Raw genomic sequence first — 22,655 nt, forward strand, 5'->3', positions numbered from 1 at the left:
ACAACCGAAATGCGTGCTCGGAGTGATCCAACGTATCTGAAGAACAGTGGCAGCTTGGAGGTGTTTAATCACCGTAAATTCGAGACCGCAGAAAGGCGTCCCCGCCTGGAGCCCCGGGCGATCGCTCACTCTAAGCAGCGTCGCCCAGCGGGCAGAGGCGGCTGGTGTGTTCCGGGGCCTCCCTCCCTTCCCGCAGCACTCGGCGCCCGCAAGCTGCCACCTCCCGGGGCGGCCGGGCGAACTCAGCCGGCTCTGGGAGGGGAGGGCCGCGGTCGAGGGGCGCCGCTATTGGCTGACCGGGCGGGGTAGGAGGGGCGGGGAGGCCGTGATTGGCGGGGACCCGAGCTGAAGGGGCGGGGCCGCTATATCAGCAGAGTCCCTGTCGCGGCGCAGGCAGTTGGGCTGCTGGAGTGCGGCGCCACCGCTGAGGACAGGGGGAGCTGGCGGGCAGCGGGTGAGGGGGTGGCGGGGACGCGAGTGGCGGCCGCGGGGCGCTGGACAAGGGTCCGCAGAGCTGCAGCCTTCGAGTGCCAGCCCTCTCCGAGTCCGGGGCTGGGTCCCAGCCGTGACAAGGCGGCAGCCCCGCGAGCACCAAAGAGAAGGCGGCTGTGGCGGCAGCGGCAGCCCCAGCCATGCTGTGTTATGTGACGAGGCCGGACGCGGTGTTGATGGAGGTGGAGGTGGAGGCGAAAGCCAACGGCGAGGACTGCCTCAACCAGGTGAGAGCGAGAGGCAAGAAGGGGCACCGGCGGGTCCCGCGAGGCCGAGGGGCCTCGCAGCGACGCCTGGCACTCTGGCGCGCCGCCTACTAGGGGCCAGGAGGCACTGCGGCGGCAGCTGGGGGGGAAGCGCGTCCCCTCCTCTCCACGGGCGTGGGGCGCGCGGTCTCCTCCTGGCGCGCGTGGGGTGCGCGGAGAAAGCGCGCAGCGGGGGTCCCCAGCGCTGAGGGCTGGGCGCAGCCCGCAGCCAGGATCCACCCCCAGCCCCCCATCATCCCCCCAACCCAGCACTTTCCCGGAAGAAGGCGGCTCCGCACACCTGCCGCAGGTATGTGCGTGATGCCGCCTGTCGGGTCCCCGCGGCGCCTGGCAGTGCCACCCGCGTGTCAGGATGGGAGGGAGTGGCTCGAAGCAGTCTCGGGCCCCAGGGGTTCTTGGCGGACAAGCCGGGCCCTTGTCTCACGCTGCTTCTCAGGCTGCTGCTCTCAAATGCACCATTCACCTGCATCTCCGGGTTTGCGGGGGACGGGAGGAATAGGTTTGGGTCATCTACTGCTCGGTTGTTTTTAAGCATGTGTTTCCTTAAGAGTGAGGGAGATCGGTGCCAAATAGTGCATAGGTGATATGGCAGACAGCACATGTGATCCCAGGAAAACGCTGTGCCCTCAACCCCTCTAGCTCTGAGATGTTTGGGAAACCGCTTGTGAAGCTTAGCTGACACTTGTGGCGTGTTCCCTCAATGTGTTTGATTTTTGGAGTCCAGATGGTTAAAATTGCCCAGATAATAAGTCGCCAAAAATCAGCTGTGCAGAGTATGCTGGTGGAGGGAATTCCGGTGATTGGAATACGAAGGAAAATACCCTGTAGTTTCCCACCCTCATCTTTTGGAAGGCTACTTTTGAGGACTCCTTTTTTCTCTGTTGCGATTGGTCATGCCCTAGATGCTAAAAGGAATTATGAGCCTCCATACTAGAGCTCGTGGTTTGGTATCGTTGGAGCCGTAGAACTTTGTTTTTCCAGTTTAGATCAGGAATTGTAACACCATTGAACTTTGTAAAAAGTACCAGCAATCTTAGCCTCCGGGAGCCGTCGGGTTTGCTTTGACATGTACCATTTGCTAATCCAGGCTGCATTCCTTTTTGTTTTAGGTGTGCAGGCGACTGGGAATCATAGAAGTTGACTACTTTGGACTGCAGTTTACCGGTAGCAAAGGTGAAAGTTTATGGCTAAACCTGAGAAACCGGATCTCCCAGCAGATGGATGGGCTAGCCCCTTACAGGCTTAAACTGAGAGTCAAGTTCTTCGTGGAGCCTCATCTCATCTTACAGGAGCAGACTAGGTAAAGTGAGCTAAAATAAACCAATGTCAAATAGACCTTTGGTTCCCTTTAGAAGGGCCGCTGCACCTTCCCAGAGATACTCATAGGCAAGTTTGTTTTGATGCGGAGTTCCATCTTAACTTAGGTTTTCCATGCCGGTCCTTTTGTTGAGGTGAAGGGCGAGCTGCCTACTTGGTCCCAGTGCATTTTCCAATTCTTCTTTTAGTTTTTCTTGTCTTTATAAACTTGATGGGTGAGCAGGGTTGAATTCTTAAAAACATAAGTGCTGCCCCAGAAAAAAAAAAAAAGAAAGAAACCGCCCGACCCGACCCGACTGACTGACTTCCTGATAGCAGCATCTAATGCCCGATAGTAACCTCTGCCTCAGCAGTGTTACTATAGGTCATTGCAGACTGTTGTAACAGAAAGCAGGAAACAGTTCCTCTTGGGTTACTTAAACTTGGTCAGTCTCTTTAGCCTAGTGTCAGATTACAGTGTGCAGCCAAGAGCTCCATTTGACTTCATGCAGAATTTTTAAAGTTTTTAAGTTTCTTGAAAATGTAATTTCATGAACTCAGGCTACTGTAACTGAATTCCAACCCACAGATACGTTACACACGATTGGTGAGTTGAATTTATCTCTCTACGTTGTAAAACACCACCAGCAGTGGTAGACAACTGAAGCATGTGGTCTCATTTTTCAAACAAAATATGTTCTCCCCTGGACTGACTCTAATACTTTTCTCAAGAATGAGCCAAACTAGGAAATTGATATTTAATATTTATTGAAAGGCAGGAGACTTCAATCTTACAGTGGCATATCAAAAAATTAAAAAGGAAAACAGCTACTTTAAAGACATAGCAAGCTTTGAATCTAAGTTCTAATGTTTTTCATAATTCTTTGGCTGATAAATTTGCCATGCATATGAAAAATGTGATTCTAAAAATTTTAAGTAATGATGAATGAGGATTATCCTTTAAGAGTTTTTTACATGACATTTGCTTGTTTGTTTTACCAAAGGACTGATAAAAACTCATTTTGAAATACTATTCATTTGAATTTGAAATTTCCACTTTGCCTTGTAATCGAGCTTTAAAGGTTGAGGCAGATGTTTAATTTTGTTTCTGAATGAAGATGGTATATTGAATTCTTGGTACTCCTGAAAATATCTTGCAAAATATTCAAGTGATTGCATGCTTAAGGATGTTTTAGCTGTCTGTATTAATCAGAATAGACTTTTTAAAATTATTATTTAAAGCTGATTTGTGAAAGCTTTGCGCCTCACTGTCAAAACTTGCAGTCGAATACAAGACATAACACAACATATTGGAATTTTCATTGTGTAGTCCTATTATGATCTTGTAATTATTTCAAGATCTCTACATGCAACCCAGTTTTGATGGCACAAATTTATTTTTTAAATCTTCAGAAGCTTGGAGTACCAAATAACTGCATTTAAACAATGGCTGCAGTGATAATAGCATAATACGTTTGTTTTATGAATGTATTCAGACTTTATAATTGACTAGTAGATGGTCTCTACCTGTGCTTTCCTGTAATTGGGTTAGTAACTATTATCAAATCAATTTTATTCATGTAAGAAATAGAGACATTTTATGAATTAGAACTCGAATCAAATTTCCTGTATTGGTTTCTCCTTTATTGATTCAATTGACTTGGACTCTTGAGATTCATAATAGTACTCAAAGAATGTACATACCTAGTTCAACTAGGTAATTTTAATTGATTTTAATTCCTTTTTGAAATGGAAAAGTTAGTGTGGCCTTAACTTTTAACTTGCTTTTAATATATTGGTGAATTTTACTTGGTTTTGTGGGGTTGGCTGAAATACATAACTGACACTTAAGTTTTAATAACTAGATAGAGTGATTTGTAATTAGCATTTGTACCTCTTAATTAGGACATCAGAAGCTGTACTAGGTCCAGTTTACAATTAGCATTGTTTTTACATGCATGAAACTATAGAACAAAAAATACATATGTTTACAGATGCTAGCAAATGAAGCTGGTCCATAAACTTCTTTGATGTTTAATTATTTGTTGTAAAATACTTATATAAAATGCCATGAATATACAATAGGTCTGTTTATGTAGTGAGTAAATTTAGCTTTAACAATCCAGTTATGAGAGGTGATTTTTTTATTCTTTTCTAAATCATGAGGGTGCATGTAGTATAGTATACTGAAAGTATCTAGACAGTTTATTAAATGGTGCTGAAATATCCTGGCAGAGTTGTCCTCTGGGGACAATTAAGGTTGCCAAGTTAGGGAGGGCAGTTAACATGTTAGTTCATATCAGATTAGGGAGGCCCTTGTGAGAATGATGGGCAGGAAGGCCTGTTTGTCATAGGACAGCACCAGGGAACCAGGCAGAAGCGCTGCATTGTAGTTTCAGCTCTGCCACCAACTACCAGCCATCCAGGCTGCTATGGGCCCAGCTCTACAGCCTACTTGAAAGCCCCTGAAGAGATAGATGGTTTCTAAATTTCTCTTAGCAATAACTTTTTTCATTGCTTTTGTGTCCTCTTTATATTATTTTCCTTAATGTTTTCCTAAATATGTGTCTCTGAAAACAGAAAAAGCACATCAAGCGTTTGCTTAGGCTGGTAGGTAGAGTTCTGATTTGGCCTAATTTTAGATTTGATTCTTCTATCTAGATTATGCTTTGCTCTTGAATATGAGCCTCAAATGTAAAAGGAGAGTCTTTTACTTTTCAGCTGGCATATTTCAGAGATGGAGACAGCAGGTTATTTTCAGCAGATGTTTGTGATGCCATGGAATAAAATGAATAGTGAAACAAATTAATGTATTCTGGAAGTAGATCTGAAATAATAATCATCTTGGAAATTCTTGCCTTTCAAAGGCTTTGAGTTTACTGCAATTCTGACTGGATTTTGTCAACATTTCCAAAACCAGAGATTAGAGAAGTATATGCTTCATCTTCACAATGGTAATTATACCATCCACTGCCAATAAAATCTATATTTTGTTCCTGACTTAGCCACGTTTTAGCAGAGCTTTGAAGTCTTTGCTAGGAGACGTTTTGCTTAGGTAAGGCTCACCAACACATGGATTCTCTTTTCCAGAAAACAACCTCATTCCAAGAGCTCCGTGAGTCCCAGACCAAATGTTCACAGAAATGCTATAATCCTGGATGTTAAATTTCATCCAGATTTCAGTGATGCTAACAGTGATGAGTTTGACTCTGACTCGTCCCTTGTTAAATCTGTCCTACCTTTCTGACCTCAGCTCCATCCTCAGCCCTCAGGAAAGTTTCCCTAGCCTTGCTTGGGAGACTAAAACTCCCCCAAGACATCATGTATCTTTCCTTTATAGCATTTAATGAGCTTATAATACTACATATACTTAGGTGGCAATTTGTTTATTATCAGTCACTCTAATAACCTAAACTCCATTAAACAGGGAGCTGATCAACGTTTTATCCCCAGAGTCTAATAAGTGTCTGTTGCATATTTGTTGAATAATAGAATTAAGAACTTGGAAGTAAACAAAAATGGGGTTAACTGATAACTACTAATAAAGTTTTCCTAATAGATTTTGAGATGTTTTTCACTTCGCTTTTATAAACTGAAAAGTTGAGAGTATCTAAAAGAAATCTCACCATTTCAAAAACGTTTTGTAGTGATTATTTTCTGTTTGAACTTAACTTAGAGCTTCCTCACATTCTTTTGCTTCCTTTCTTTCACCCCCTCTACCCCATCCTAGACCATGTGTTTATTGTGGCTATTAGTTCTTTCCTAAAAGAAACTACCACTTATCTGGGCCATCTATGAAGGTCAGATAGTTTTCAAGTTATAGCATCACTTTAACTGCAACCCATTTATAGTCCTAAGTACATATTAACTAGGTATTTCCCTGTCTTCCAACAAAAATCACTTTTAGACATGTGGAAATCTAGGAAAGATTGCATGCCCAAACACAAAATAGGCCCTGGAAAGTAAAAACAGTAAAAGCAGACATGTGGTTATTTCCAAAGAAAGTATTTAATTGAATTTTAAATTTCTGATTTAATTTTTTCTTTTGTTAAGGCTATAGGATGTTTATGTTATTATATGTGTTTATTTCAGCCAAGGAACGCCTGTCTGGGTATCTTTAGGCCCTTTTTGAATTTCTGGTACTTATATATTTGTATGAAATATTCAAGGAAGGTTTTTAAAATGACATGTAAAATTAAATCTGAGCAGTTAGAAGGCACCTAGGGTCAGACTCAAGGTGACCAGTGTTGAGCAGCTGTAGGGACACTAGGTGTGTTTCCTCTGAATGGTGTCCCACTGTGGCCTGTTCCCAGCCCTCTTCTGTACCAGCAGCAGGACCTAGCAAGTAACCCAGGATGTGAAGGCAGTTAAAAAGATGAGGAGGTCTGAAAGTTCCTGAACCTTCCCGGCCTCATGGAATGAATGTACCAAAAAGCACTCCTGGCTAATCTAGATTGTTGGGAAAGAGATTGTAGTTAACACCTTCAGATTTCAGGACTGCCCAGATTGGTGTTTGCCTAGGATGGGGATCTACTGTGAGTGAATAAGCACATTTTTTAGAAGTGCAGATTTTCTGCTTTCAATTAGAAGTGTTCTTCTGGTGTGGGTTGTGATCACTTTTGAAGTTGGAAATTTTCCCAACTGCTGCCCTCCACATCTTTTAACTGCTTTAGAGCAGGAACACTTTCATCAGTGATTCTCATTTTGTACTTTGGGCTTTGAAAAGGATCTCCTTAAGCCTACATAGAGGCCTAACTTGGTAATTATTTGGCTGTGACAAGTTTCTCAGTGGCAAGCCCTCCATGAAGTAGATAGATGTGGTGGTTCATGTTAGATATGGCTAGTTACTTGAATCCTTGACCCTAAGGGATTTTTACTAGTATTACTTCCTTAACTTCTTATGAAAGTTTTCAAACATACAGGAAAATTGGAGATTTTTTACAGAGAACACCTATATATATGCACACACACTATATGTGTGTGTGTGTGTGTATATATATATGTACACTATATTCTATATAGTGTATATATATACACTATATTCTATATAGTGTATATATATACACACTATATTCTATATATATTCACTATATATTCTATAGTGTATATATATACACTATATTCTATATATATTCACTATATATTCTATAGTGTATATATATACACTATATTCTATATAGTGTATATATATACACTATACATACACTATATAGAATATAGTATGTATACTAAATATATACTATATATACTAAATTCTACTATTAATAGTTTACTATACTTGCTTTATTACATATTCATCCATTTATCAGTCCTCTATCCACCCATCAATCTGTCTTATTTTTAGATGCATTTCAAAATAAGTTGTATATAAGTATGTTTCTCCCTAAATACTTCAGCGTGCATAACATTAACTAGAACTCAATGTTTGCAGTTTTTTCTTTTGATGTAAAATTTACATAAATCCTAATTATACCATTTAATGATTTTTTGACAAACAGCTGTGCTTGTTTAAATAAAACTGCTATCAAAGTTTAGAACATTATCATCACTCCAGAAAGTTCCCTCAAGCCCTTCTGCAGTCAACCCCTCCTCTTCTTTCCCACCCCCACCCATGGCATGCCACACCTTTGTCATGCGTTCTTCTACCAGAGATGATCTATGGCTGTGCAGCTTTATCTATATGGAATCTTGTGGTATGCACTCTTTGATGTCTGGCTTCTTTTGTTCATCACAGATTTTTTGAGATCCATCCATATTGTCATATATATCAGTGGTTGGTTCTTTTATATTGCTGGATAGTATTCCATTGAATGATTCTAGTGTTTGTTTATCCATACTCCTAATAATGGACACCTGTTTTCCAGCTATTATGAATAAAGCTGTCATAAACATTCTAGTATGTACCTTTTTTTGTAGACACATATTTTCATTTCTCTTGAATAAATAAATACCTAAGAGTGGAATAGCTGGGTCATGGAGTAAGTAATCATTTCATTTTATAACTAACCGCCGGACCTTTTCCCAAAGCTATTTGGCAATTGTGCTATTCTGTACTCCCAGCAAGAATGTAAGAGTCTAGTTCCTCCACATCCCAGCTTTCTGGTGGGTGTGTAGTGGTAGAGTGTTGTGATTTTAATTTGCATTTCTCTGACAATTAATATTAAACACTTGTTCATGTGTTTATTGGCCTTTCATGTATCTTTTTCAAAGTATCCAAGTCATTTACTCATTTTTGTTGTTTGCCTTTATTTTTGAGTTGTACAAATTCTTCATGTACGCTAGATACCAGTCCTTTGTCAGATACATGTTTTGTAAATGTATTTCCTCCTGTGGCTTATCTGTTTTTCTGATGCCTTTTATGAGTAGAAGTTTTTAATTTTGGTGAAGCCTAATTTATCCACTTTCTTCTTTTGTGGTTTTTGCTATGTCCTGAGAAACCTTTGCTACCTGGAAGTCATGAAGATACTCTTATGTTTTGTTTTTAAAGCGTTAACGGTTTTAGCTTTTACATTTAGGCCCGTGATCCATCTTGAACTGATTTGTGTTTTACTGAAATTAAAGATACAAAACAGAAAACTCTCATAGCAATTCTGTTGTGATTTGATAGTTTTTAAATATAACTTGGCAGTCAAAGTTTGGTTTAAAATAAACTGTGGTTAAGTGACTCATTGGACTGAGGCAGGCTGACTGATGATCACAGGGGGTTCTGACGAGGTGAGAGCAGAACCAGCCATTACTCATTATGGCTAGAGTCAGTTATGGCTTTCCAGGAGAAATACAATTCAATTATTGGTAATTGAGAATTTGAAAAAAATAGCTACTTAGCTGTTTCAGAGATGTAGGTTAGTTCATAAATTTTGAGTTTAATAATGAATCTGGATATAGTTATTTTACATTTGTCATTAAAAGCTCTTCAAAATGGTGTAACTGGTGAGGTAACTGGAGGGCAGTAAGTGAGAGGAACCCTCTGTGATGAGCAGATGAATGACTTCCAACTGGTTTGCAGGAAGTTCTGCTTTGATTCCTAGATAATTGCTTCATGAGACAAGCCAGGGTTTAGAGGAAAGTTCTCTGATTACAACTCTTAAAAGATAAATGATCTAACTTCATTCCTTAACACTGTAAGAAGGAATTAATTTTTAAAAGAGAGAAAATTTGAAGTACTCTGAAGGAAAAGTATAGTAAGAATATGTGATTCATTTTTAAAATTAAAATTTGGCATATCCTTATATTCACTCCATTAAAAAAAATCTTCTATAATGCTCAGTAAATGTTAATTCATTTGTGCCCATGATGCCAGGACATGATTTTAGCCAGAGTTTAGCCAGAATGTTACACCTTGGGCCCCAAAATGTGATCCATATATTGAAAATATCAGTTTTCTTAGTAACTGGGTAAAACTTAAAGAAGAGTCGTGAATTAGAAGGTATAACCCGAAGAATGTTTAAAAGGTGCAGTTTGAGCTTATTTATGCTCATAGGACATATTCATGGATATTTGCTTAAGACAGAGAAAACAGTTTTTTTCCAAAGGCTTTCTTTCTGTTTGTGATTCTAGGAAGTAGCCTCTATTGAATTGAATGTCATCTACTTTTGATATTTAGTGCAAAAGCATTCACTGCAGGCATAACTTCTTTGACCACATCTGCTTGTTTTGATATTATTGTTAACCTTTTGCCTACTTTACAAAAAAAAAAAAAAAAAAAAAAGGAGGGGGCAAAACCCAGGAGCCAGATAGTTACAATCCAGATGGTTTGAGGGGAAAATACTAAGAGAAAATACTTGATTCAAAACCACCCATAAATATTGAGCCATCACTGAAGCTCTTGTTGGAAACATGTCTCTGAGCTCTGCTATCCTCTGTCTTGGAAAGAGCCTATTAGAGTGCTGATCTTTGCTACTAGTACTCTGTCGTACTGTTCTCCTGGAGAGCATAAACTTGTCACCCAAAAGCTAGATTGTGGCTGGAGTCATTTTGATGGGATATGTCCCTTTATTGTAAAAGGCTGTAAGTCCATCTAAAAACGAACTCTCAGACATATTTACCCTAAAACTCCAGCTTAGGGCTGGGCACAGAGGCAGTGCAAGACAAATATTTATTGGCTTGAAATGAAAAGGTTGCTTTACAGCCATGAAACTGCAAAATGCAGGAAGGGACTGTCAGAAAGCTGATGTTGACAGTAAGGAGAAGGATTTTTCATGCTTACCAGGCATCCTCTGCAGTCCAGGCTAGAATGTGGAGTATGTCGAAAAGGTCAATCATTGCCCTTACTAGACCTTTTCTTAAATTCTGGCCCATATGCTGAGAAGGATCAGTGGTGCTCTCAGGCTGCCTGCCACCTGTTTATGTTCTGTTACTGCTTCCTTGCCTTTGATTTTGGCCACTGTCTCTCCAGAAGTGTAGGCATGGATAGGTTGCAAAAAGACATGGAATTCATTCAAAACTCTTCTTACTATTTAGTAAAGCAGGAACTACTCTCTAACTTTAGACTTGAAAAATAAGTTAAAAGCCACTTTTGCCTGTAATTCCAGGACTTTGGGAGGCCGAGGCGGGCAGATCATGAGGTCAGGAGATTGAGACCATCCTGGCTAACACGGTGAAACCCCATCTCTAATAAAAATACAAAAATTAGACAGGCATGGTCTGTAGTCCCAGCTACTCGGGAGGCTGAGGCAGGAGAATCGCTTGAACCCGGGAGGCAGAGCTTGCAGTGAGCCGAGATCGTGCCACAGCACTCCAGCCTGGGCGACAGAGCAAGACTCCGTCTCAAAAAAAAAAGAAAAAAAAAGGCCACTTTTACATAAGCAGTAATTAAACTAAGAAGACTTAGTTTGTGGCAATATTCCTCAAGTCTTTCAGAGCGTAATTTCTTCTTTAACGAAAGCATAGATGCAGATTTTAGTTTCCTAACAGCACGCCTCCACCCCAGTTGAATACAGAGATGGGTACATTCACCAAGATGAAGTTTATCAAATGGTCATCTCAGAAGCCTTTTGAGGCCTGCAACAGTGTAGTAAACCATGGCTTGCTGAGAATGCTGGATCTCAGTCCTCAGATAGCTATTTTACAGCAAGTTATTTTCGTGGTGATTCCTTTGCCCCAGTGGGGGCTCCCTTCTCAGTTTAGCAGTATGTCAGAAATACTTTAAAGATTAGCAGATGTTTGGGTTAATAAAAACCATCTTTATCTTCTTTCAGGCTATTACACATTCTTACTATGATTTCTTTACAGGGGCTTTGAAAAAAAGAACTGCAGTATTTGGCAGAGTTTCATCATTTTAAATATTTCTTTATCATTATAGAATGCACAAAACATGGAATTTCAATACTTCTTAGTGAAAATAAGATTAATGGCTCTTGTCAGCCAGACATTTTAGACTCTCAGTATAGCACTTCCTTAGATTTGTAGCCTCACTGTCTCCTCCTTAGTCGATTCTTACCTTGCTCATGTTCCTCTACCTGGAATGTCAGACACAGATATATTATTAAACAGAAACAGTGTTGAGGACATCGCACCTGGCCAGAGTTACAATTCATTTGTTAATGGGAGGAATAATGTGGCAATTAGCCTTGTTTGAGAGGTTATGACAAGTCATCAAAGGAAGGTTAAAACTTCACATTCGCCAGGGACACTTGTTACAACTGAGGCCAATCTGTCTACAGCAGTTTAGAAGCTCTTCAGAGTTTTGGGCAGTGTGACCAGTATCTGAATTTTACAGGAGTTTTTAAGTGTGACATACCTTTTAGTAAATGTAGAATATAGTATTGTATACAACTAAGATAGGCTTAAACAGGATGAAACTAAGGTTGGAAGGTAAACTAATCACACATAATATGCAGTTTTATGTACATTTTTGGAGCTCTCTGATGTTCGAGGCACTTAAGAAGTCATACATAATATACATGTTATGTCAAATACTGTACTAGAGGAATAGAGGATTTGCATGTGATATAGACCAAAGGGTACCCAAGCAAGGGGACAGAAAGAATGGCCATCAGGACAGAGGGAGCAGCAAGACCAGAGACACCAGAGCATGAACATGCTTCCTGGATTTCCCAGGGAGAGGAATTGTTCCCTCTCCTGGGTCATAGCAGCTGCAGGGAATGACAGGAGACATGGCTGGAAAGCTGGGGCCAGATGGCAGAGACTCCTCAGCTCCACGTTAACAAGGTGCTCCCTTGGCAAGCCGTACAGATCCTATGAAGGATTTTGAGCAGAGAAATGACAAGCTTATACTAGAAACAAGCAGCAAGGAAGGTAGGCTGCCTGCATGGAGTCTGGAGGAGGAGAGCAGCTTAGAGAATAGTGTAAATTCTTCCTGCAAGTAGTATTGAGGAGGTACAAACGGGAGGATACAACTGGATTCAAATAGTTTTCAGAGAGAAGAAAGTCAAATGAAATAGGACAAAGAGTCCAAAGTCAGTCTGTGGTCTCCATTTGGAGAAAAAGGGCTTGGGAAAGAATATATGGAGTTTGGTTTTGAATGAGCCGAAATTGAGGTACATCCAAGTGGTGAAGCCTATAGGAGATTGAATATTTTTCATGTGATTCTTAGGAGAGAAGCTGGCACTAAGACTAGAGATTGGGGTATCATTTGAATAAAGGCGAGAATTTTGTCTTTATGTATAGAGTTCCTTAAGATTCTATCAGAATCCATGTCAAGATACAATTTTTCTGATTAAAATAATTTCTTTTAAAACACTGTAATGCAGAAACTTGTGTGTAATTATTTTATGTTTTATAGCCTTAATGTTACCAAACTTGTGTTAAATAAGTTTATCTTGTTTGGGTCACAACTTTTATTCCAGAGAAACTCAGTTCTTATTTTGATTTTGTCTTAATACTGATGATTTTTTTTAAAGTTCTTTAATGTTAAGCATTTTCAGTGTGACTTTTAAAATTACTTTCCTTAAAAGTGACTGTGAAATTGCTAAGTAGGCTGAGATTGATGTCAGGTTATCCCCAAGCATAACCTCACTCTCACCTTGCTTTGCAGGCATATCTTTTTCTTGCACATCAAGGAGGCCCTCTTGGCAGGCCACCTCTTGTGTTCCCCAGAGCAGGCAGTGGAACTCAGTGCCCTCCTGGCCCAGACCAAGTTTGGAGACTACAACCAGAACACCGCCAAGTATAACTATGAGGAGCTGTGTGCCAAGGAGCTCTCCTCTGCCACCTTGAACAGGTGAGGCTGCCATCAGGACTACTGCTTATATTCATAGAGCTATCAAATGTATAAGCATTTTCCAAAAGAAGATGAATCTGTGGTACATACATATAATTTGTGAGGTTAAGACTGGGCCATTGCCCAATTTAACCAAATATTTTCAAAAAATTTGTTAGCTTTTATTTGAAAAATATATAAACACAATATGAAATGCTATATAATGAGAATTTTTTAAATCTCTGCCTTTAAGTACAAATCTCCTAAAATAAAAAATCTATTATGTATATGTTTTCTTCATCCCAGCAAGAATTAAACCAGGAGATCTAACATAGGCATTTTAGTTATCTATTTCTGCATAACAAGTTACCCCAAAACTTAGTGACTTAAAACAACAAAAATTGTCTCACAGTTCTGTAGGTCAGGAATCTGGCCATGTCTTGGCTGGGTCCTCTGGCTCATGAGACTGTAGTCAAGCTGCAGGTGGAACTCTGTCTCATCTGAAGGCTTGACTGAGGGTGGCCTCCATGCCAGGTTGACTCCTGTGGTTTGTTGGCCTGCCTCCTTCCCTGGCCACAGGGTCCTCAGGGGTCAACTTTATACTTATAAACTATATGTGGACAAATGCATGAGACTTTCCAATATGTAAATTTGACTTATGTATATTTTTAGAGACTTTCCATAATTCTTCCATCACCCATCCAGCATCCCCAAAGTGTTTTTTACCAAGTATTTAATAGTTGAGATCCCAGTGTCCTAGATGTTTTTTATAGTAAGTTCGCTAAATACATGAAACATCAGTAATACATAAGTTTTAAGTTGTTGTGATTCATCAGTGTTAGTATATTTCACTTGTGAAGACTACATAGGTTTATCTCTAAAGTTAATATCTGTATACTTAATTCTCCATCCTCTTGGTGTCCTCCAGCATTGTTGCAAAACACAAAGAGTTGGAGGGGACCAGCCAGGCTTCAGCTGAATACCAAGTTTTGCAGATTGTGTCGGCAATGGAAAACTATGGCATAGAATGGCATTCTGTGCGGGATAGCGAAGGGCAGAAACTGCTCATTGGGGTTGGACCTGAAGGAATCTCAATTTGTAAAGACGACTTTAGCCCAATTAATAGGTAAGACAAGACTTAACTTTTTTTGACCTAAGCATGTGTATACATCTGTAGCTGTCAATGTAATAGAAAGTAGGAAGGGATTTACTCGACAGTCAGCTCTTAGGAATGAAAGATTTCATTTTGGTATGTACATTAATCTTATTCAGGCCTAAATAACCATTTTAAATGTTATTCAAGGTATACAATGTGGCAGAGTTAACATTTTCCAAATAACCCATTCACTGCCATAAAAAACTTGTTTTCACCTCTAGACATGCATGTGTGCACACCCAGCACTTGCTCCCACGCTTCCCTCTACATATGCCCAACTGCTTTTCACTGTATCTTTATGATAAGGCAGCATTATGGTGATGTGATAGCCCCAGAGGAAGCGTCTGATTTTTCTGCTAGGTCATGAGCAAATGGGGATCCCACAAAGGCACACACATGGTGAAGAATCACTCCTTCTAGATCTGCTTTCTTTTCTCTTCCCGTCTCTTAGGATAGCTTATCCTGTGGTGCAGATGGCCACCCAGTCAGGAAAGAATGTATATTTGACAGTCACCAAGGAATCTGGGAACAGCATCGTGCTCTTGTTTAAAATGATCAGCACCAGGGCGGCCAGCGGGCTCTACCGAGCGATAACAGAGACGCACGCGTTCTACAGGCATGTATCTCATGTGCTTGGTCACCTCAGCACCGCAGCTCTAAGGTTTTTAGGTGACAACCAGGTTTCTACGGTTCCTTGGATTGTTGTGTCAATGAGTCTAGTACATCATTTAAGAAATTCTGAACATTTTGTTTCTGTAGTAGCAATGGGGTCCTTATTAATGTGGTCTTGTTTTACCCACAGAAGGTGCATGTGTGTGAGCTGCACAAACACATTCTCTGCTTACCTCCTACCGTATTCTCTTATGCCATTAATCTAAACACAAAGTGTGTTAGGAGATTTCTATGCCTATTTAATCAATACAACAACCCTAAGGGGTTAAGTATTATTACCCTAATGTTAAAGATGAGGGAACTGGGAGGATAATTATTTACTTAGTCTAGCACTCAGGTTCAAAGCCAAGTTTGACTACCCTAAAGGTAACCCTGAGGGATTGGGCCTGCTCCACTGCCCAGGAGAAGGATAGCACAGATCATCTTTTCTTTTTGGTAGAGCTGCTATCCTGAGTCCTCACTGTGTACGGAAGGATTTTTTAATAACAATATTGATTCCCTCATTTCAGAGGGTACTTTAAAGCCAAGTTGTGATTGGACTCAGGTATTTGGACAATTAAAGCTAAGAAATTTAAGTCGTAGACAACTTTAAACTTTTTTATTTTAAAATAGATATGCAAATTGTGAAACAGGATGGAAAATTTTTAGACATTTCTAACATAAAAGCCAAGACTTCAGGCAGATGCCCTTTTTCTTCCATAAGCCAATTGACTCATTAGCATCTGTCCTGGGAGGGAGGTACGTGCTCACTGCCCTCTGTATTTACTGCTTTATGGAAGCCATAATGTCAAGAGATGTTAGAGAAACAGAGGTGTAATCACTGAGAATATCTACCAGACGTAAAACTGGAAGGACTTACTTTCATGCATGCAGACAAGAATATGAAACATCTGCTGACATTTCTGTTCTTATTGACAACAGCGAATAAGGGGGCTGCCAGGCTCTTTGGTGTTAAAGTAGACATTCAATCTTGCCTTGCAGGTGTGACACAGTGACCAGCGCCGTGATGATGCAGTATAGCCGTGACTTGAAGGGCCACTTGGCATCTCTGTTTCTGAATGAAAACATTAACCTTGGCAAGAAATATGTCTTTGATATTAAAAGAACATCAAAGGAGGTGTATGACCATGCCAGGAGGGCTCTGTACAATGCTGGCGTTGTGGACCTCGTTTCAAGAAGCAACCAGAGCCCTTCACACTCGCCTCTGAAGTCCTCAGAAAGCAGCATGAACTGCAGCAGCTGCGAGGGCCTCAGCTGCCAGCAGACCCGGGCGCTGCAGGAGAAGCTACGCAAGCTGAAGGAAGCCATGCTGTGCATGGTGTGCTGCGAGGAGGAGATCAACTCCACCTTCTGTCCCTGTGGCCACACTGTGTGCTGTGAGAGCTGCGCCGCCCAGCTACAGGTAGGGGAGTCAGCTGCCCACTTTTGCCTGCAGCCTCACCAGTCCCTCCTCTTAATGGGGAGTAGGAGCCAAGTACTGTGTCGCTAATGTGCAGATGGGGAATGCCCATCTTCACCCGGGAAGGGTCTTTGTATTTGGTGACCTAAAAGGTATTGCCCTTTAGAAACATTTTAGATTAGCATTCTATTTTCAACAACATAATTACTCCAAATTATACAGTGTTTTCAAGTTCTGAAAATGAGGCTGAGATTCCTGGGTAACATATCTAGTTAGCGGCTTACCCGAGGACAAGAATCCAGGCCTCCTGAGGCCTGGCCCAGGGCTGCTTCCTCTATTTCAAGTTGCCTCCCTTTTTCTGACACTTAGGAGGATGGTCTTTATTACTTAAGATATTTGGGAAAGAATACTTCTCAGTTATCCATGGATGGGTTGTTGACTCTGTGATATTGGTGATTAATTTCCTTTTATGATTGCAAATGCCTCAAGGGCATATGGGTTGGCTGCTATTTATTAGCAAGTCAAACTAATTTTAATATTAACAACAAGAAAAAGAGAACTCACATATAGTTTTCTTCCTTTCTTGCATGAAGAAGAATTTTAAATTTCCTCTTATAATAAGTTTTTTCAATTTGTTTTTATTTCTCAGGTGTGTTTGCCAAATGTCACTGTGGTTTTATGTAAAACTGGTCCTAGATAATACTTAGTCCTTCAGAAGCTGCTAATTTCAGAGCTAATAAGACCAAACGACCCCTGTGTCCTTTCCCCAGAAGCAGTCATAGGCTTGTCTTTTTCTGCCCACCTATTCCAACTCTCATCCGTAAGTCTCTCCTGAGGGCTGATGATGGGCACGGGCTTTCTGAGAAGTCAGCCAGGAATGTGGAGCTGCCACCTACGGCTAGAAGCAGAGCCACCCTCCCTGGCCATGCGGGCATCAGCCCAGAAATGTTGGCCTGAGTCAGTCAGCTGAGCTAAGGACACACAATTTCAAGAAGGGTCTCCTGCATTGCTGCCTGAAGTGTTATAGTCTACTCACGTAGAGACCACATTCTGCACAGAAAGACGACTTCATTAATTGCTTTACTCAATGTACTTTGTTTAGTGTTTCACTAAAAATGTAATTAATTTCCTTCAGTTTATACTGTGTCATAATATTTATTTTTAAGCCCTTGTAAAGTATAAACTTTCAACCCATGAGACAGCAAAGATCTCTACCAATTGAAAGCTAGAAATCACTGTGATCACAATTGATTTAGAAAATTAAATGCACTAGAGACCAGGGGTGTGCGCAGAGACACAGGCCCCCCACCAAGGCTTGCATGCTAACAGAGACTGTTGGCTTTTCTTTTCCAGTCATGTCCTGTCTGCAGGTCGTGTGTGGAGCACGTCCAGCACGTCTATCTGCCAACGCACACCAGTCTTCTCAATCTGACTGTAATCTAATCTGTTGTGCTTTTATTGGACTTGCCATGTTTCCATGAACTGCACTATTATAAACTATTAAAATGATAGATTGTGGAGAAAGTAATTACTCCAACATCCATCTGCCACGCAATGTTAAAAAAAAAAAAAAAAAAAAAAAAAGGAAGAAAAATAACACAGCTACTCCTCACTGCAAAAACATATCCATGCGTAGAATCAACAACTCCAGTCGTGGGGACCAGGAGGAGCTCTGGGACGCAGAAACGTTCCTTGGATGTTGATTTTTTTTATGATCAAGTAAAGGAACAGGTAAAGTCTTTGATGTCAGTGAAGTGGCAACATAGCCAAAAAGTTGGGTACCTTTTAGGAAATGATGTTTGTAAGTACCCTATAATGTATCCCGAGGTAAGTTTCCTACCGGCAGCATATTTTGTAAGAATTACTTTTAAGAATTTCGTTTTTTGTATGGTCATGGAGCTCCAACCATTTTTAATAGGAAAGTTTTTTGTAAATTGTTGTCATTTTAATGTCATTTCTGTCTTTATAACTTGATCAAGAATGATTGGAAGGCAAACAGGTTTACAAATTAATTCTGTGACTTTTAAAAAGTTGACAATGTTGTCAGATTTAAACCAGTGTGGCTAGTAAAAAGCAGCTCACTGAATGCGGGTGGCTCCCTATTCCTTTACGCTCCTCCATCCCTATCCCCACAAGCCTTTCGATTACAAAATACTACCAATCTTGTTATAAGATTACTGTGGAGTAGTCAAGTACTCCCCAGGCCTTCTGAGCTGGTGAAATATTTTATTTCAGACTGAAAACAGAGAGCACTCTCCTTGGGAAGGGAAAGCGGAGCTTGCTGAGTGAGAGATGGAGCCTCATGGTGTACAACTGAGAGTAGTTAACTCATCACTTCTCCCAAGCACTCGATCCCAGCTTCACCCACTGGTGTTGCTTTGCTTGAACTGTCAAGCCTTTTATAGCCTTACCATAAGTATTTAGATATTGTGTCCTTTTCTGTTTTTGTGGTGGGAGTTTTGTTGTGTTTTTTTTAAAGTAAGTGCTTAAGTATTAACTTTGGGTTGTCCCCTCTGTATGTTTCGAAGGGGTTTTGGTTCTTTTTGCTTCTGTATTCTTAAACGTGTTTTCCACTCCCACTTGGGCATTTTGGAAGCTGGTCAGCTGGCAGGTTTTCTGGGATGTCGGGAGACCTAGATGACCTTATCGGGTGCAATACTAGCTAAGGTAAAGCTAGAAACCTACACTGTCACTTTACTGAGATTCTGAGTATACTTTTCATATTGCCTTAATGTAGCAGTAATGTGTTTATGCATTTGTTTCTTTGCACATTTTGTCAAATATTAAAACTCTACTTTTTTATGGCACATATTAGCATATAAGCCTTTATTCCAAGAGGTATTTATTTTTTCACTTGTACAAAAAATGTTTCCACGTAAAGAATTCTGTTATATCCTAGAGGACTCTGTCTTTTATATTCAGGATAATAAAGACTTTAAAGCAAACATGGATGTGTGTATTGTCATTTAAGCCAGTTTTATTTCATTTCAAAGAAATAAGCAAGGGGCAACATCACAACTGGTATCTAATTTGCTCCTACCTGGAATTTAATTTTTTTTTTTAATAATTTCAGTGCTCTACAAATTCATAGAAACTTCTCTAGTAACAAACTATAGAAATGATCCTTGAGAGTATAGTCTTTTTTTTCTTTTTTTCAAGAAAATTTGAAAATATTTGTGGTATTGTTTCTAATGGAGATCACCTAGTCATTCTCTTATTTATGTTTTTGGGTAGCTGGATTGGAATGTAGGGGAAAATGGGGTCATGAACATAAGCAGATGAAAAGAAAAAATTAGGAAAAGGACTGGACGCTATTGGAGAAGGAAGGAAGTGGCAAAGTTAACAATTAACAACCCAGCTGGTGCTGCTGGTGTGTGGCCTGTTCAAGACAGGGGAGTGGCCTAGGTCATAGCAGTAAGGGTCTCTGGCTACAGAAGCTCGGACTGTATTCCTGCAGGACTGCTGGCGTCTACTCCTGCTAGGCCAACTGCTCTATGCTTGCCAGTGCATGCTCATCTGTATTTCTCCAGAAATACATTTTGGAATAGAGAATATTGTACATAATATATATGTGATCATTATCTATAGCAATTGGAGGAAGTAAATTTATTTTTTTAGAGGCGGGGGGATTTGTTTTTACTGTACCTAGACAACCTAAGTCAATCTCCATCAATTTCTAGGAATTAACTCATTTGTTCATTCAACACGTTTATTGAAACCTACTAAGTTATTGAGCCCTGGAAATTTAACAGTCATCAAGACATAAATGATCCTGGATGCCTGTATCATGTACTTAGCCTGTAACATGTACTTTTGTCTCTGCACAGAAGTTAGATAATATTCAGAATCCAAGAATACTACCATCAGAGGGACTCTTAGGTATACCAGTCTCAAAATGCTAACCAGGTTGATGGGGGGATGGATGGATGACAGGGCGACAGATAAGATTACATATTGTTCACCCCATTAGACCATATGGACGCCTTAAGCTCAGTGACTAACATGAAAACCACTATATTACATGGTGGCATCATAGAACTAGAAGGGAAGTAACAGTGGAGGCACTGGAGGCAGGGATTCATTGTGCTTAGGAGCCAAGGGTAAAGGTGCTTCACAAAAAATCCTGAGCAGAGCCTTGACATTCTAGTTGGAAAAAGGAAGTGCATAGCCCATGCCAGGGCTGGAGTGCAGTCTGCTGGGGCTGGCCCACCCCCTGCATGTCAGTGAAGTGGTAAGAAATAGGGCTCTGAAGGAACATGTGATGTAGAGTCACAGTGGTGGGGAATCTTGAATTCCAGGTTTAACGTGGACATGGTTCTCCACTGCCTTCAGAACAAAGAACTTTTGGGTACAGGAGTGGCAATCAGATCTGGTTCTTGCACAGAGAAGAGGTCCAAGAGCAGGAAGAGAACAGTGGCAGAGAACTCAATTTTGACCATCTGTCAACATGAAAAGAATGAGACAGAATCAAAACACTTTAGAAACATGGTCAGCATTACTGAGAGAGGTAAGTCATGTGAAAATCCTGTTTCTGGCTTGGAATAGATAGTCTTTAACGGAGGAACAAAAAAAGGAGCAAGTCCTAAAGGTAGAAAGGAAATTACAACAGGGTTTGGCCACGCATTTGAGATGCTCGGTGATGGGCAAACCTGGAGGCAGTTGAAAGCTTGGGTTGGAACTTCCAGAAGATGATGAAGATAAAGAGAAACATTTGGTGGCCGTTACATTTCATTGATATTTGAAGACATGACAACTTAGAAGTCATCTATAGGAGTGTGAAAGGGGAGAAAGAATGGAGTTGAGTGTGCATCCCTAAGTGAACAGTGAGACTATGAAGGTATTTGAGAAATAAGTGGCAACAGGATAGAGATAACGAGGGTCAGAAAGCTAAGCCAGGAGACAGCTGCAAACAGGCGGTCAGCTGTGTTCGGACTGCTGCTGGGTCGAGGGGAAGTACGAAGAAAGCCATAACATGTGGCAGTATGAGGAAGTGACAGGGGTTAAGAAAGAGTGGCTGCATTTTCAGAAGTGAGGGGATACTACAAGGTTACCAGATTGTAGTGAGCTGAATACAAATGTGAGGTGAGAATGCTGAAGTGGTAAGTCAAGGAGATGGTGAGACGTGACAGCTTGCTGGCAGCCCTCACAGCCCTCCCTCGCTCTCGGTGCCTCCTTGGCCTTGGCGCCCAGTCTCACCATGCTTGAGGGGCCCTTCAGGCCGCTGCTGCACTGTGACAGCCCCTCTCTGGGCTGGCTGAGATCGGAGCCGGCTCCCTCAGCTTGTGGGGAGGTGTGGAGAAAAGAGGCGCGGGCGGGAACCGGGGCTGCGCGCGGCGCTGGAGTTCCGGGTGGGCGTGGGCTCGGAGGGCCGGGCCAGCAGCTGCGGAGGGTGTGCCGGGTCCCCCTCAGCAGTGCCGGCCCGCCAGCGCTGCGCTCAAATTCTCGCCAGGCCTCAGCTGCCTGCCTTTGGGGCAGGGCTAAGGACCTGTAGCCCGCCATGTCTGAGTCTCCCCGCAACCGTGGGCTCCTGCGCGGCCGGAGCCTCCCTGAGACGAGCGCCGCCCGTCTCTGCAGCTGCTCCGCAGCTCCGCGTCCCATCGACTGCCCAAGGGCTGAGCAGTGTGGGCGCGCCCAAGGGCTGGGCAGTGTGGGCGCAAGGTAGGACTGGCAGGCAGCTCCACCTGCGGCCCCGGTGCGGGATACACTAGGTGGAGCCAGCTGGGCTCCTAAGTCTAGTGGGGACTTGGAGAATCTTTATGTATAGCTAAGGGATTGTAAATACACCAATCAGCACTCTTTGAGTGTAGCTCAAGGTTTGTAAATACACCAATCAGCACCCTGTGTCTAGCTAATCTGGTGGGGACTTGGAGAATCTTTATGTCTAGCTAAGGGATTGTAAATACCCCAGTCTGCATTCTGTGTCTAGCTCAAGGTTTGAAAATGCACCAATCAGTGCTCTGTGGGGACTTGGAGAACTTTTGTGTCTAGCTCAGGGATTGTAAACACACCAATCAGCACCCTGTCAAAACGGACCAATCAGCTCTCTGTAAAACAGACCAATCAGCTCTCCCTAAAATGGAGCCATCAGCAGGATGTGGGTGGTGCCAGATAGCGGGAGCCAGCAGTGACAATTTGTTCTAGGCCCTTCGTGTAGTGTGGGGGAACTTTGTTTTTTGTTGTTTGCAATGAATTTTGCTGCTGGTCAGTTTTAGG

The 22,655-nt window shown here is 41.6% G+C and overlaps 1 protein-coding gene and 1 pseudogene across 2 annotated transcripts; one reads left to right on the forward strand and one right to left on the reverse strand.

Annotated features, from left to right (window-relative positions):
• The first annotated feature begins 355 nt into the window (after nucleotides 1-355).
• Nucleotides 356-19,387, forward strand: MYLIP (myosin regulatory light chain interacting protein). Of its 2 annotated transcripts, XR_004031368.1 has the most exons (8): nucleotides 356-719; nucleotides 1,868-2,058; nucleotides 13,051-13,236; nucleotides 14,144-14,341; nucleotides 14,823-14,987; nucleotides 16,025-16,445; nucleotides 17,796-18,173; nucleotides 18,678-19,387. XR_004031368.1 is itself a non-coding variant. In XM_003263538.4 (7 exons), the coding sequence occupies exons 1-7, from the start codon at nucleotides 633-635 to the stop codon at nucleotides 17,883-17,885; spliced, it is 1,338 nt and encodes a 445-aa protein (XP_003263586.1). In that variant the 5' UTR covers nucleotides 356-632; the 3' UTR covers nucleotides 17,886-19,387. The 2 variants fall into 2 exon arrangements, 1 of the variants encoding a protein (XP_003263586.1); XM_003263538.4 differs by having other exon boundaries at nucleotides 17,796-19,387.
• A 115-nt stretch (nucleotides 19,388-19,502) lies between these two features.
• Nucleotides 19,503-19,583, reverse strand: LOC115836555 (annotated as a pseudogene).
• Nucleotides 19,584-22,655: the final 3,072 nt, after the last annotated feature.

This window comes from Nomascus leucogenys, chromosome 8 (genome assembly GCF_006542625.1).
Source record: "Nomascus leucogenys isolate Asia chromosome 8, Asia_NLE_v1, whole genome shotgun sequence".
Taxonomy (NCBI): Eukaryota; Metazoa; Chordata; class Mammalia; order Primates; family Hylobatidae; genus Nomascus; species Nomascus leucogenys.